This window comes from Myiozetetes cayanensis, unplaced genomic scaffold (assembly GCF_022539395.1).
Source record: "Myiozetetes cayanensis isolate MyiCay16 unplaced genomic scaffold, myiCay2020 scf14, whole genome shotgun sequence".
In the NCBI taxonomy this organism is placed as follows: Eukaryota; Metazoa; Chordata; class Aves; order Passeriformes; family Tyrannidae; genus Myiozetetes; species Myiozetetes cayanensis.
This window is the reverse complement of record NW_026087048.1, coordinates 38,595-54,825: the sequence shown is the minus strand read 5'-3', so window position 1 is coordinate 54,825 and position 16,231 is coordinate 38,595. Positions and strand designations below refer to the sequence as shown.

General features: G+C 39.0%; 1 protein-coding gene and 1 long non-coding RNA gene across 11 annotated transcripts in view; one reads left to right on the top strand and one right to left on the bottom strand.

Annotated features, from left to right (window-relative positions):
- Nucleotides 1-16,231, bottom strand: part of TJP1 (tight junction protein 1) — a 191,096-nt gene that overhangs the window by 143,492 nt on the left and 31,373 nt on the right. For 6 of the 10 annotated variants that reach the window (XM_050309301.1, XM_050309290.1, XM_050309292.1 and 3 more), the window contains exon 3: nt 5,411-5,543. In XM_050309301.1, coding sequence (XP_050165258.1) covers nt 5,411-5,543 — 133 coding nt within the window. Of the gene's footprint in view, nt 1-5,410; nt 5,544-14,400; nt 14,578-14,979; nt 15,040-16,231 lie in introns of those variants that run through there. The other 4 variants (XM_050309299.1, XM_050309300.1, XM_050309295.1 and 1 more) reach the window with 2 other exon arrangements.
- Nucleotides 14,101-16,231, top strand: part of LOC126636749 (uncharacterized) — a 30,164-nt gene continuing 28,033 nt past the window's right edge. Inside the window, exon 1 of the long non-coding RNA XR_007628127.1 lies at nt 14,101-14,477. This is a non-coding gene — a long non-coding RNA (uncharacterized LOC126636749). The remainder of the gene's footprint in view (nt 14,478-16,231) is intronic.

Below are 16,231 nucleotides of genomic sequence, written 5' to 3'. Positions count from 1 at the left end.
CACATCCTCTGAGAGCATGTTAGGTCAATCACTCCATCCTGCTAATGACAGCAGGCAAGCACACAGAGGAATACCCAGTTTCTGCATCTCCCCTGCAAGAAATCATACAAGATATTATACCCATTATAATATACATTATATATATATATTATATATATACCCATTATAATATAATATATAATATATATTATAATATAATAATACCACAATACTTAACTACAGTGAACTAAAAATTAATGTTCTAGTTGAACGTATGTGTTCCCTTTCTAAAGAAGGCAATCACATAAAAGCTAACTTTCGCTTTCTGATTATCTCTTCCTTTATTGCCTCTTCCATTTTGTGTATTCCACATTCCATTTATTCAGACTGCCCTTTGTATTTTACAGTCTCTCTTTTCTCCTCTTTCAGGTAATCTCCTACCCTACTGTGTTACTTCTGTACTCTGCAAGTTGACATCACGGACCTCTAAAGTCTTAGTGCACCATGATTCATGCCAAATTCACTTCACTGGCAAGAAGAGACAAAACAATACACCTGAAAAAGGTAAGAAAACAAAGGAATGGAAAAGTGGGGGGATGAGGTGGGGAGAAAGGCTCAGCATTTTGCATATATTTCTATAACATTTTGCAAAATTATTCCTTGGAATTTCACCCTGATGCAAGTGGAAGTACACTGAGATTATCAGCTTTGCTATGGCTGCAGGTTAACTTGAACCAGTGCTGTGTGCACATTTAGTGAGAGCAGGCTGGCACCAGCTGCCTCCAGCACTGGAATTGTTCATATTGGAAACAACTGCAGTGCTCTGATTTCCAAGGAGAGCTCCTTTGTCCACAAGGGCTGATTTTAGCAGGAAAGTCTTAAGTCTATATTCCTTTAAACACACACTTTTCAGGGTGCTGATTTTACTGATTTCTCAAGTCAAATCAAAGAGTCAAAAAAACTAAAAATTAAAAAGAAGATATCTTAGACACACAATCTCTACTAAAATTCATAACCTGAGCTCCTTATAAATTTTTTCAAAGTCTACCTTTCTGTCATTCCCACGAAACATCAGCACTGTCTCACAGGAAAAGAAGGTAACAGTTCTGTATCTACACATTGTAGGGGTGGTCAGTGTTTGTAATGCTACGAGACACATACAAAATCTGTCATACAGTCAGTAACCATGAGATTCATTCATACACCTCTGAGATGTCATACAGACTCCCAAGGTAGCTTACACACAAATGAGGATGATGAGTCCTAGTGCTCTACCATGCAGGGCAGTCCCAAATGCACCTGCATCCCAACATGACCTTCAGAAGCATAGCATCAGTGCAGCACTTTAACAGCTTGAGAGCCATATGCAGCTAAAGACTCAAAGGTTAGTCACATCTTACCTATTATTAGAAATAGATTGTAAGAAGGTCCTTGAGAGTAAACACTTTGTGTTTGCACAATGCCTAGTACAACTAAATCCCTGTCAATGAATTGGACTCAGAAGTGCTGTATGGAGTAGCTTGTGCAAAGCAAGGATTTGTTTCAGTGTAACAAAGATTAAAACATGGATGTAATGCAACATTAGTACAACAAGCTCAATCTACAAGGTAGTATCTATTTCACATCTTTCTCCAAGAGCTGCTAATCCTATTTATCTTTTCTCCTTTTTTCTTAAGTGTAGACTAGGAGTTCTGCAACACTTTTTGGGTTGCAAATAACCATTTACCAATATTGAACAGAAAATACAGGTTGTTTTTATATATACCACTAAAGCTGTGTTTTTCAAGGGCTAATATCTGGGATAACACAGCATGACCATACTCCTTAAAGAAGAACTGAAGGGCAATGAAACAGATTTTACTTAGTTTGTGCAAACAGGTCCTAATCTGACAAAGTGGTACTACTAATATATGGAGAGGATAAAGAAAAGAGTGCAAAAAGTTTAAAACGGATATGCATTTTAAGGGAGTTGCTGTGTTATCAGTCTGTGGCTTAATACAATTTCACTTTATCTTCTCACTTGCTGCCTTAGCAAAATGGTAATAAGAGGCATCACTATTACAAACCCCAGTATCATCCACTTAAGCCAGCAGAGGCATCACTAAGAAATAAAAGTCAGATTTTGTCAGCAGTCCTCCAGACTCCCACCACTTGTAATCAGAAAGAACTTACACCTTCTAAAAGGGTGTTGTGAGCTTAATATGTGTGAGCCAGCTATGGGATGTTAAGACAGGTACGAAACGCACCAACTGGGAGTTGTGTGCTTTGACAGTCTCACACAAATCATAGAATGGCTTGGTTTGGAAGGGACCTTGAAGGTCATCTAGTTGCCAGCCCCACCATGAACAGGGATGACACCCATGAGATCAGGCTGCCCAGGACCACATCCAACCTGGTCTTGAACACTCCTAGGGCAAGGGCATCCAAGTACCTGAGGCTTGTACAATAAAGATGAAATTTCATACGTAAATACATGAATAACTTAAGTGCTGACAAAGTCAAAGTAATTTCATCATCCAGTGAACTGTTGGTTCCATTCATCATGTAACAAGATTGACATCCATTAACAATCATAATTAATAATGGCCACTGCCGCAGCAAGCCATTCGAAAATGAGGTTTTATAGGCAATGACCTCTCTAGCATTCTTAGGTGTATTATCCCTACTAAGAGCCACAGGTATAAACAGAAGCCATTAATATCACAAACTTATTATTTTAGTAACTGTGGTGAACAAGAAGGTTGGTAGCATCTACCCATGGTAGTCCTTGCCTGGCCTCTGCTGAAATTTTGCACATGCAAAAGGTTCCTTTCACTGGTCATCCCCTCCCTTGCAAAGAATAACCCTATTTTTTAATAAGGCAGGCTCCCAGTTGAATGCGGCTCCCACGATTTGCCCCCTGCTTCAAATGAAGTCACAGTAAAGTAGTACATACACCATTTTCATGTATTGAATTTTTGTATGCCCATATTGCATGGAAATTCAGAACTTTCCCACTGAAGACACATTTATTCACACTTGGAAAAAAGAAAGAAGTTATTTTTTTATGTCTTTCTGCTGTTAGGATTTATTCTTGGTAAGAATTTGCTTAGTGATAGGGAACAAAAGGTTTACCAAAAAGATCAGTTTAGGACGTACACAGGCATTACTTACTCTCAAGTGAAATCCAGCAACGTTCAGAATTATTAATGGATCTCAATCTCCCTACATGATGAATGAAACCAACAGTTCACTGGATGCTCAAATTACTTTGAGTTTGTCAGCATATAAGTTATCCACATATATAAATACGAAACTTTTCATCTTTGTTGTGCATAAAACAAATATACTACAGCATAAAGCAGTAGTATAAAGTCTGAGCTTTCTAACTAGAAAAATATGCTTAAAGTGAAAAATGTTCAGCTATGAGAGCACTCTTGAAAGACTTAGGCATACTAATTTCCTCCATTATTTCTTTAGATCTATTTTTAATCACAATTTTAGAACAATAAGACTACCATTACACAGTATCAAGAAATATTCCAGAGTGATTCTAAATTATGTAGCAAGAAAATCTATATTTATAACTCTGATTTGTGTGCTTAGCTATTTAAACTTTTATCATCCTTTAACATGAGACCTGAAATAAAGAGTGAGCTTCCTTTCCTGATCCTAATTATCAATACTTCACTATTAACGTATGCATTTATATATGTACATACTTTACACATTTGCATGCTATTGATACAGACCTGCCCATTATTATCTGTCTCAAATCTCTTTGCAAGGTTTCTATGGCACGCAAGGAATTCTTTTCACCATTGGCTATAATCTCTTTTTCTTTGAAGGCCCCAAGAGAAGAGATAGATTTAGATAAAACTTATTAACAGGACCACACAGAAGATGACCCATATAGCTCAAGCAAATTTTGTTCCCTCTGGGAATTTCTAACCTTCATACAGTATTGATTACACCGGTATCAGTGCTGTGACAACAGTTAGCACAGACACAGAAGAGCCAGTTCTAAATGAGGCAATGCAAGTTCCTGACAGTACAAACTGAGCTCTTTGCACACACACTGCCCCAGCTACGGAACCCAGTTCTGCAGAGAAGCATCCGGACACTACACAACATCACAAACCCTTGCAAGTAATTTCATTCCTTCCTTGAACAGCAAACAACAAGCCCTTTGTCCCAAAGATAGTGCTACAAGACCTCATAATTAGAAACAAAACTGTCCTGAGGAAAAAAATCCCAATTATGCTACTGGCATCATCCGTAAAAAAATCCCACCGAAAGATGCAACACACTCAAACCACTGTTTTGCCATACACAAAGATGATTCCTCAAACCCCATCTGAACATTTTAGTGGTATTGTTTCTATCACAATGTAATGCCAGACAACATCTCCACATCACTATTGACTTCTACATTTTAAAGATGGCACATATTTTCTAGCTCTTTCATCCTCATATTTAATAACCAGTTTTTAATTTAACATATTCTTTGACATATTTAAGTATTTAAAAGTACATTATTTTAATTTATCAGAAGATAATTTTTTTTTACCAAATTCCCCTCAGTTATTTGGGAGGTGTAGGTTTTAGTGGATTTTCAGTAAACAGATTTTGAAAACATACTGTATTTAGGACTAATTCTAATATTTTGTAAACAGTATAAATAGCAGGACATCTACCCCCGTGCACCATACTCTTTGATTATTAACAATATATTTTCTTCCAATGTTTGGATGTAAACAGACCCTCTTGAATTAAAAGTTGGGTGAAAATTACTTCATTTTTCTCTCTCGATTCAGCAAAATCTCCTATACAAATTCTCTGAAACCATGATCACATGGAAGTTTCTGAAACTGTAACATAAACACATCTACACCCTAACCAAAAAGAAATATATACCAGTACTGCCTAACTGTAGTAACGTATCACCTGTGATACCAGCTTTCAAGTGCTATAGGCATACATATCTTTTAGGAACATTTGCTTCCTTTTCTATTAATTTTTTATAGCCATACACAACCAAAATAATTTCGTAAGTTTTGTAAAAAAGAATGTTTTACCTTAAATGCAACTTCCAGAATCTAAATATAAAAATTATTTTAAAAAACGTATTTCATTTTTCATATTTACTCCATTTCCAGTTATGGGATCCAGTTAATTTTTTCATCTCATGCAGGCAGCAATATTAAAATCTGACATAAAAATTTATATCTCACTGTTTGCAAAGAAGAACATAGTTGTGCATTACTAATACTAAATACAAGCAACATCTCTGCTCTTAACATCTGGCAGCGTAGAAATACAATTAAAACATTATTAAATACAATACCTTTTCTAATCTGACAAATAGGTAAACCCAATGCAAGGAGGCAACTACTTCATTAACAATTCTCATAACTTCAGCTAGGATAAATGTAAAAGATATGGTACTTACAGTGAATTCACAGAAATCAATGCTATCGAGACTTTTGCTTCTGTGTATTCTCCCTTTTATTCTTCTTAAAGAGGGCTTTCCCTGACTTACACTACAGGTAGCACCATTGGGATTTTCAGAAGATGGAGTTACCCTGCCAAATAAAAAGAGTCACATATCAGACAAAGGATATACATTTTAATTGAACATCTTTGCTTAAAGTAAAAAAATTACAAAGGAAAACACATTGTCATCCTATACACAGTAGGAATGCCAATCCAAGCTCCAGTTTTCAATCACTAAGTGCCAAAATGAGACCACAAAAGTCTAGATCCCATCAAGTTCAGACCACTTGCAGATTTTGTCAAAAACATACTGTAGTTATCTTGTTTGTACAAAAGTGAGAAGAATTAGACAAAAGATAGATTACAGAATCATATATTAACTTCTGAAAAATTAAAAGGAATATTTTCCTCTGCTACTTCAGTGGAAACCCGAGTTCTTTGATACGTGTTGATGGCTGTCAGTTAAATCACTATGAGCCTGGCAGTGTTTGGCTTTTGACCTTTTCCAGTTTGAGTGCTAATGGTACTTCAGCTGTTCTAGCAACGAGTAACAACAAACAATAATGGAAATAATAGCATCTGTTAAAATTATAGGGGCAATATATTAAGGAACGACACTTTATAAGGCTTTTCATCCCATTGAAACCTACACATAGTCCTAAGGGGAGTCCATAGGTGAAATATTCAGAGTAAGCAATCCATATTTCAAGGAGCTTGTTGGAAGTTGCTAAGGAGGAGAATTAAGTGGGGTCAACAATTAACCAAGTGTATTAGGGTTTGTCAGGTCAATATCTGAAATGCAAAATAGCCTCTAGTCAGACTGACACCATGTTAGAAAAAGGAAACTGTATGTCAGCAAGTACACTCACTAAGAATTACCTACAAACATAAAATTCTTAATGTCCAGATTTACACTTGTTTCATATAATTTCTCAACCGCAGCGATAAAAGACTTCAAAAACTGGCTTAAATTAGAAATAATATGTCTCTTTTTTGCACTTCACAAGCCTTCAGACAGCAGTTCAGTGTTTCTGTCTAAAAGCATTAAGATTCTCCCCACAGAGAAATATTTAACTATGTGTTTTATGTTCTTTTACTTTGAACTAACAGCTTTAGAGGGCGCGTTTCTGCAAAAAAATATAGAAAGATAGAGACGTTTTATGCATCACCAAAATAGGACATTGCATAGGGAGCCACATTAACACTTGAAATACAAAATTCCAAGCACAAGATACAATTGAATACATTTTGAATACACTTGTTTGATTAGTGAGACTCCTGGGTCTACACAGTGTTGTGGTCAGGGATAACAGGTGGCTAGGGAGAAGTTGCAACATCCAAAGCTGAAAATTAAAACAAATCTTTTCAAATCTCTTATTCAATTTATAGAGATAAAGCCTTTCATTTTCTTGTTGAACTACTGGGACTACCAAATCACTATTTCGTTTTCAGATGCCTGATTTTTTGAGGTTTTCACACATGCACACTGATACAAACTGCTTGCTGTAAGTTCTCTTGATAACATAGTAATTTGGTTTAGATGTTTTTTTTCCCCTTGCGTTATTTTCCTGGCAACTTTAAGCTGCAAGGATAGATAAAAATTTCTACCTGAAAACATAATTATAATATTGAGAAATTTTAATTACATTATAAACCTCCCGCTGAAACTCCACCAGATTTTTTGGTATAATCATATATGAACTAAATTCTGAGAAACATGCCCTGGCTACTACAGTAACATATTGGTTCACACAACAGAAATATTAAAACCACCAGTTTCCATGCTAAATGTCTTAGAGTATTACCAAGACAAATGTCCACAGAAAGACAACTCCTCAGTCTCAACCTGGTTCCAGAGACGGTGACATTTACAGTGATAATTCATTTCTACTGTATCACTGTCTTCTCTTGCAGAGCTCTCCAAACGTCTCTGATGAAGTTAATGCAGATGTACCTAATTGTATATACTTTGTGCTCTGTGTCCAGAAAAATCAGAAAATCTTTGAGGGCTGCCTATTCCACTACTTAAAATTTGGGTTAACTAATCTTCACATGCACCTCTGATGCATTAAAATATGGTACATTAGACTTCTTCCTTAGTAGACGAGTTTAACAGCTGTGCGCTGCACTTAGCTTTTCCTTATTTGGAACTACATTTCAAACCACTTATTCTGGGGCCTTACCTACAAATGCACATTTCTTTAAGTTGCAGGTTTTTTAATGTTTTCTGATACTTAAAAGACTTAATGAAACAAAAAACACCCCAACAAACAAGCCAGAAGAACAGGCTAATCAAAGTTATACAGTTTTAACAAAAAACTACATTAATGGTATGTTTTGAAGGCCCTTCTACTTATAAGCTTCACTCTTTAAAGCCACTTGAAAAAATGAACTTGTTGCTTCTGGAATCCAGCCATCATTTCGTTCTGCTGGAGACTAAGTTATGGTTGTTACTTGTTAGCTTCTGACATACAGAATAATGTTTTTAAAGTTGCATTTAACTTTCAAAATATAATGTTGTGAGAAAAAATATCACAATTGAAAGATTCCCTTCAATCCTTTATAAAATCATTAATTCCTAGCTACCTTTACTAGAAAAAAAGTATTATTTAACCAACAAGAAAAAATTCAATCAATATCATTACTGGGAATTGGGAGAATTATGCAGAACTCCCGGTGCAGCAGTGAAACTCAGGAATCCATTGCCCCGAACACTCATGCAGTACTGCAACAGGAACTCTGTCAAACACTAGAGATTTCCACAATGAATACACCCCAAAAGTTAAGACTATAGGGTTGCAAGACAAACCCAAGTGTCAGCTTCAGTTAGTCCAATTCCATCAGACAAGGTCCAAAGTGTTTTGAGATTGACTTGAAATTAAATTATTAAAAAATCTGAAAACCAGTTTTTTTAAATCCTGCTCAATTTTGAATAATGTTTTATGTTCTCAAAGTGTTCACTAATCAGAGAAACAAAGTTTATTCTTTGTTTTCTAAGTATTGACTTAATCAATACTGATACTATAAAGCAATACTCCATGGTTCCAGTATCCGAAACTTAAGTTTAAAAAATTATCAGTGAAATTTACTATATCTGATTACCCCCTTCTTTCAAACTTTTACTTATGTTGCTTAATACAAATTAATACAATATTAATAGCAAATTAAGAAGTGAATTGCTAAGTCACTGACTGTAATACATGCATGAGGAGTACAGAGGAATTATCACAGGCTAAAGCAGAAAGATTTGTAAGAGCCCCTTTAAAATATTTGCAGCCCATCGATTACTTCTTGAACAAAAGCCTAGGAATAATATGCTCAAGGCAGTCTAGGGCTTTAAAAAGTAGACTATAGCATCAAGATCTTTAAAAGGAGTGAACAGTTCCTGATGCCTTGCTTCAAATGTGCTGTTTCTGTTCAAATAATATGTTTAATCTTCTGGAAATTTAATACCTCTTTAATGGAGCTCACCAAAGGAATCCTAAAATCAGGTACCCCAATTCATTAACTTTCAGAAATTTTAGTCAAGTAAAATTGAACCATTTTGCAAATGCCACATGGAGTCTGAGACCCTTATTTATTATCCATGATTCTTATAACAGTTTCACTGACCTTGACTGGTTCCTCATCATATATCACATTACATAACCATGACTCTCAATTATTTCTCTAGATTGTAAAATAAGCAGAAACCTTAAACTTTCAGTATCTGTATTCCATTGACAAACATGCTAGGCTAACAAAATATTGTGCAACTGTGACTTCAAGGTGCAACATCACATCAAGGGCTAACGACTTAATACACATTACAATATAATTAGATGGTCTGTATATAACAGGGATTCATTAATAAAGCTATATTTATCTTCTACTTGCACATAATCACTATTTACAACAACTTTCACTATTACCTAGCATGTTTTTGTAGTTAAATTATGTCTGAAATTACTAACGTCATCTTATTTTCTAGACAGATCAGTTAGACTGAAAAATTTTTCGAGAACTTAAAAAATTCCCTTCTTGTTCAGAGTTCTGAACAATTTATAAAAGTCAGCCTCAGAACGTATAAAAAACAAGTCTTGAAATGACACACTTTCTGTATTTGCTTTTCAAGTGTAGTGTTAATGCTATAGTTAATGCAGAGTGGACAAGGTTTTGTTAACTCCATAGCCTCCACAAGACTTCTAAGGGTGACATAATTATCCCACTTTTCATATACTATAAGTTGTCTGCCTATCCTAATAAAAAGCATTTAGAGACTTGTAGCAATATCAAAGTCTAACTTAGAAACTTCTACGTCTGGTAGCTACACAGATATCAGCTGAAAGATGTATAAAATGCCCATAATTATATGCCCTCCCATTAGAAGCCAGTCTTCCTCAGTAGTACAGGAAATGAGGACACAAGCTGGGCTCAGCTTAATGTGATCAGTATGGCTTCTGGCTCAAACACAAGGCTGGAAGAGCTGAAATTAACTCCCACTTATCAGATTGGAAATCCTAACACTTACACATACTCAATATTAATATTGGTTTGGGAAAATAAAAGACAAATTTGAAACAATGGCTGGCCACACTGAGCAGTCAGCTACTATGTTGAAATCTTGTGCACCTGTGCAAATATGTGGGTCCTAAGCACAGTATCCTGCCTCCAGCAGAAAAAAGAGTATTAATTAATTTGCAACATGAATAAATCCTTACAATGGGCTAAACTCAAATTTTTATCCCCATTTCAAACAAATATTAACTGGAACCAGTAGTCAAGAATGGAAAATATCCATTCTGAGGCTCTGTATTTTTCCACAAAGTTCTGTAGAGACACCAAGAAGATCAATCTTTGATGTTTGCTATCTCCTATATTAAGGTGACATTTTCCATTATTTGATTCTACTAAATATGACACTACTTAGAACATAAACAAACAATGGCACTTTTCTCCCTAGGGATGGTCCTAGATCATTAGATAAAACAGACATCCTTCATTATAAGCCTGAGCTTCTACAGCCAAGCCTCAGCCTGAATACAAAGACTCTGAGACAACATAGCTTTCAGATCAGTGCTGGTTACTCTTCACTGATTTCAAGTAAGTTTACTCCTACTCTTGAAAATAACTATACCTGTGCAATATCTTACAAGAATTAGCTATCATTTAACATCCCGGCTACTACATCACACATGCTTTTAACAACAGCACCAAATGGGAACTGGATCCTGTCAAAATTCAAATTCTGTAGTGCACTGCATCTGCATTCTTTCTGTAACCTAGATTGCCTCAGACAACTACCAACCATTCTTAAAAGAATGTAAATATGGAATAGTTTCAGCCATTTCCATAATCTCCACAATGAAAACTTAGCAATAACCAAGCTTTTTGCTTTATTTCATGACTCTGCACTCCCTGCACCAAGGGGAGCAGTAGGGGTGTAATCCAAAGCAGAGAAAGCCTTTCAAAGTAAAGGCAAATGCTGAAGAAACAGAAGGGAATATTAGTGAGAAGAACCATCGGAGTTGCTAAGATATCCTGTTGGGGAGTTTGTTGTTGGCTTTTCTTTTTCATTTGTTTGTTTATTTGCCTGCACATCTCCTTGCAGCATAATATTCAGTGGGACAAGAAATTATGGTCTACCTGTGTAGCTCCCCCTAATAATGTGATTTAGCATTTCCCTATTGTAAAATCATAGAATCACAGAATCACCGGGTTGGAAAGGAGCTCTGAGATCATCAAGTCCAGTCCTTGATCCATTACCACCATGGTTACCAAACCATGGCACTGAGTGTCACAGTCAGTCTCACCTTAAAAACCTGCAGGGAGGGAGAATCCACCACTTCCCTGGGTAGCCCATTCCAATGCTTGATTACCCTCTCTGTAAAGAATTTCTTCCTAATATAAAGGACTCAGGTTGCACATATTGGGATTTCAGTAAATATTTATGACAATTTACTATTTTAAAGTGCTCCCAGGTCAGTTGTCAGTTTTTCTTGATCACCTTTGCAGATGTTAGTCACTGCTGTGCTCTACCTGTACTAGCAGCGTTATGATGGTGGGTTTTGTATCAAAATACTGTCCCTCCAGCAAGAGGATTAAAAACATCCTATTCATCTTAATTAGGATCCTACATATTAGATTACAATACTGTACACACACAGGGAAGGGTCTGAATCAGCAGTTCAGGACTCCAGCAGCTTCCTCCCTTCCTGAGTCCAAAACACTACTGTCCCAAGTAAACCTCAACATAAAATGACAAGCTCCACAAAAAGCAAGTTTCTGTCTCCTCCACTTCCCACTGCAAGCCTGTGCCATAGCTTCCTTCTGTTTGTTCAATTGCCTAGTTTATTCTCTGCTACTTAATAAGTATTTATTCTTAACCCATTGTGAGACACTCGGTGTCCATCTTTTGTGTTTCCATTTGTAGCTCTGCTTGCATGCAGAACAGGACTTAAATTTTTGGGGGGAAGAGCAGGAGAAAATTGGAGTGACAGATGCTCTCTAAAGAAATAAAACATTGCTGTTATCTTTTTCATTTTCTTTTAGTAGGATTCAGGTGGATTATCTCCACCAACAAAAAGATGACTATTTTAACCCTTTTTTATTAAATTATGTCTTTGCTTCTAGTTACACACATTAACACATCAAAAAGCTTACAGATATGATTGGTTAAACACAATGTTGTCAATTTTTAAAAATAAGCAAATAAAAATAGAGGGAAAGCATCCTCTGATCACGGACGAATTTTTGTTTTCTTTAGGTCTTTTTGAAACGTCCAGTTATATAGTACTGAAATCCACTTTTGGTTTAAGTGTTGGAAACATACACTAATATTGCACTGATTTTACTAACAGCAGTATATCCTTCTCTCTAATATTCAGATTTTTTAATGTATTATTGGATAGAGACTATGCACAAGTAAGAAAAAATAACATGACAAAGTTTCTTTAAGCATTTCTCTAAATGCATCAGAAAACAGTATTTCATCCATAAGCATAAATTCTATCCAAACAGATAATGCCAAATGCTATTAAAGTTCTCAAAGAAAATGTGAATACATTATATCATGTCTCCTATTAATAAGAATATCCCACAGACATACTTTCAAATCCTCAAATAATTCATACATCTCCCTAAAATTAAAAAAGTCTACCTTATTTTTTTTTAAACTTTTAGTCAACTAAATCTTCATACAGCATTGCATTGCAGCAACATGATATCACGTTAGAAATGTTATGAAATGCAATGCTTGTGACAAGTATTAGTATGGATCCACTATAACGTTTTGCTATACCTCAAAAAGCACAGAATCTCAGCATGAAACAGGACAACATAGAGCTGATCTAACTTCAACTGCAGACAAAGTAGGAGTTGAATCGGGTCCTTTCAGTCTTACAGAAAGTAAGTATACAAATAAAGACAGCTTTCCTTTCACATGCCAGTAAATAAAACATTTCCAATAAGACACAGGAAACATGAAACTGGACAACTGTTATTACTACACAACCAATAATTAAACTTCTTAAAATATGTAATACCTAACTACTTACACTGCTGCACATGAGTGGAACTTGGGGAGAATAAAATAGGTATGGTACACTTTATGCAGCTTACATAATCAGAGTCAAACCACTGAATATATTGTAAAAATCTTGGATTAATGTAATAAAACTTATCTGTATGACAACATATTTTGTCTAAGACTTCATTTGATTTTGTTCATTACAGTCAGGATGAACAGATTCACCAAATTGTATTCTATCTGCAAGGAACAGCAAGATCTGGAATTAATGACAGAGAGCTTACTAGTTCCACATTATGTTTCTTCAAGGGACTCATTTTCTTAATGCCATCTATGCTAGCTGACAATGTGGGGAAAAAAAAAGTAAAAAACTACACTTCAATTCATTTATGGCCTACAACTGCTGACATGATAATATTTTTAGTTCCAAACTATGTTTACATAAAATGGTACTGTGATACTTTACTTTACTTTGCTTCACTAGGAACATGTGAAGTCCAGTGAAAGAAAACTGTAAGACCATTGCCAACTAAACATCACTCTTGAATATTACTCTTGAGTATTTTTATAGATAAGAAATTACAAATCTATTATTGATATATTCTTCACAGAAAATCTGACTTCAAGTTCCTGTATTTTCTTCTTATGATTTGTCCTGATGATGACACACATCCCATTGCTCCCATCAAGCTGACAGTGGGCTCTTGCACACCCACAAGTGACACGGTATTGCAGTGCCATATGCCTGTCAGTGCCCTACTCACCCACATTACACCACTAGACTTTAATACATTTTTCATAACGTTGTTGATTCATCCGGAAAAATTAGTTCAGCACACAATCAGCAAGCAAAAAAGGAGAGAGGATCAGTCAGGGCAAAAGCGGGGTTTAAATAAAAATAACCATATTTGAGCAGCACTACCTCTGTCGCTCACTAATCTATTAGACCTGCGTCTCTCTTTTCCGTTTTCTCAGTACACCTGTCAGCAGGTGCAGGGGATTCGGACCCGGCTCTGCACAGCCCGCGGCGGGAGCACAATGCGCTACATCGGCGGCAACACTTGGGCTGTCACGCAAGCGGTGTCTCCGCTGGAGCCGCTCCCGCGCCCTCAGCCTGGGCTGCCATTGTCGCTGAGCCGCGTACGGCAGCGCTGTCCCCGCGGGAGCGGAGCCTGCTCCGCCCGCGTCCTGCGCCGGACCGGGCGCGGACAGCTCTGCCGGCACTGCCAACGCCTCCCGGCGTTTCCGCACGGCTGGCGGCGAATCCGCCGGGAACTTGGTGCCCTGGCGATGCCCGCCCGGCGCCGCAGGCCGGGCCTGGGCACGGCGCCCCTCATGTTCGCGGGGACCCTCCGCCGCGGCTCCCGCCCGTCCCACCGCGGCCCGCGTTCGGCCCGGCCCGGCCCGCAGCGCCCGTGGCCCCGTTTGTGCCTACTCACCACAGCTTCCTCTTTAAGGGCATCAGACTGCCCCTGTTGGAGGCGGTCACCCCTATGGCCATCTGCAAGACAGTCAGGTATTTCTGATACTTCATTTTGCCGTCGCCCCCCCTGTCCCTGCCTCGTCCCCGCCGCCGCCACCGACAGAGTCTCTCCAGCCGCTGCATGCAATCATCAAATTTTTATTTCCAGGCATCTGCCGTCCCTGCGTCGCGCTTCTTCCCCTCCTCCTCCTCCTCCTCCTGCCGCGCTCCCTCTATCTCTGCCCCCCCGGCTCACGCTCTCCTCCTCCTCCTGCCGCACTCCCTCTATCTCTGCCCCCAGCTGACGCTCTCCTCCTCCGCCTCCCGCCGCGCTCCCGCTATCCCCGCTCCAGCTGACGCTCTCCTCCGCCTCCCGCCGCGCTCTGCCCTCCCCTGGGCCCGCGCTCCTCTCCTCCTCCCGCTGTCGCACTCCCTTCCTCGCAGCCCCCCGTGCTTTACCCCCCGACCTATTGCCGCGCCTCCCTCTCCCTCGCCGTGCTCCCGCCGCGCCGCACTCCCCGCTCCCGACCAGGCCCCCGCTTCGCTCTCTTCTCACCTGGGCTATCTGTGGGCGGCCGCGGCCTCCCCTCGCCCCCGGCGCGAGCGGGACTTTCCCACCATCCCTGCCCGCCACCGGGGCGCTCCCGCCCCGCCGCCCTCCCCGATTACCTGGGGTATCCCGCCCCCGCCCATGAGGCGCAGCTGCCGCGCTGCCCTCCCGCCATCAGGGGCGCGCCATGGCTCTAACGCTGCCCACGCCTCACTCGCTTCGCCTCTAATCCCATTAGCGGCTACAGGAGACCCATGTTACTTTAATCGTCCCCCTGGCTGACGGTGTCCGTTGGGGGGTAGCAATAACCGAGCTCCGGGGCAAACGCCCCACCGCCTGCGGAGGCGGCCCCGTTAGGGGAAAGGTGAACAGGAGGGTCAGCAGGAGGGTGCGTTAAGGATGAGGGTGCGTTAAGGATGAGGGTGCGTTAAGGATGAGGTGAAGGTGAGGTGTGGAGGCTGGTGGAACAGCGCATCCCACGTGAGGAAAATTCCATATGAGGAAAGCAACTGAAGTGAGTTCGAGAATCAGATGGCAGATAAGTCAAACTAAAAGTATAAAATATTTTTACAGTGTGCCCACCTTCTGGGTACTGAAGCACAAATAGCTGAACACGTAAGTGTTTCATGGCCTTAGGTGTGACACAGTTGTTATTACGGCTTTAATCTGTTCTGTGCCTTCCTCCTCAAGCTCAGCAATAACAGCAGCAGCAGATCATCGTGTTTGAGAAGTGCTTTTGGAATAAGTGCTAACACATGGTACCGTATTATCAGAGACCCTCAGCACAAGCATCCCTGAAGTGAAGTGTAGCACTTAGCTGACACATTGATCAAGAGTGGTGGAAAATACTTTGGCTAGAAATGCCATGTTTCAGCACGTAGATATTTTGCTGAGTGCAGGTACGAACAAATCCATGCTGAAGTGACAACTTTTCATTAAGTTGCTATAATGTGAATAGTATTAATTGTAATCCTTACCCAGAACTGGGATCCTAAGGTGGCACTGTCAGCTAGGAAGAAATAATGCACACATCATTGTTGCTTTATGGCTCAGAGATGAGCATTTTGGTGATTATTTTTCTTTGTGTGTATGTGTTGTAATGTATACCTCAAGACTGTAGTAGGCTGCATTCTAGCTAGGCCTGTTCATGACACAGGAAGCAGAGAATATACAGTACTTATAAGCACAATTAGAAACACCGTAGTTGTATTGCTATAGTTAATGAGTTGTATGGCTCTGAATTTCCAGCCAAGAAATC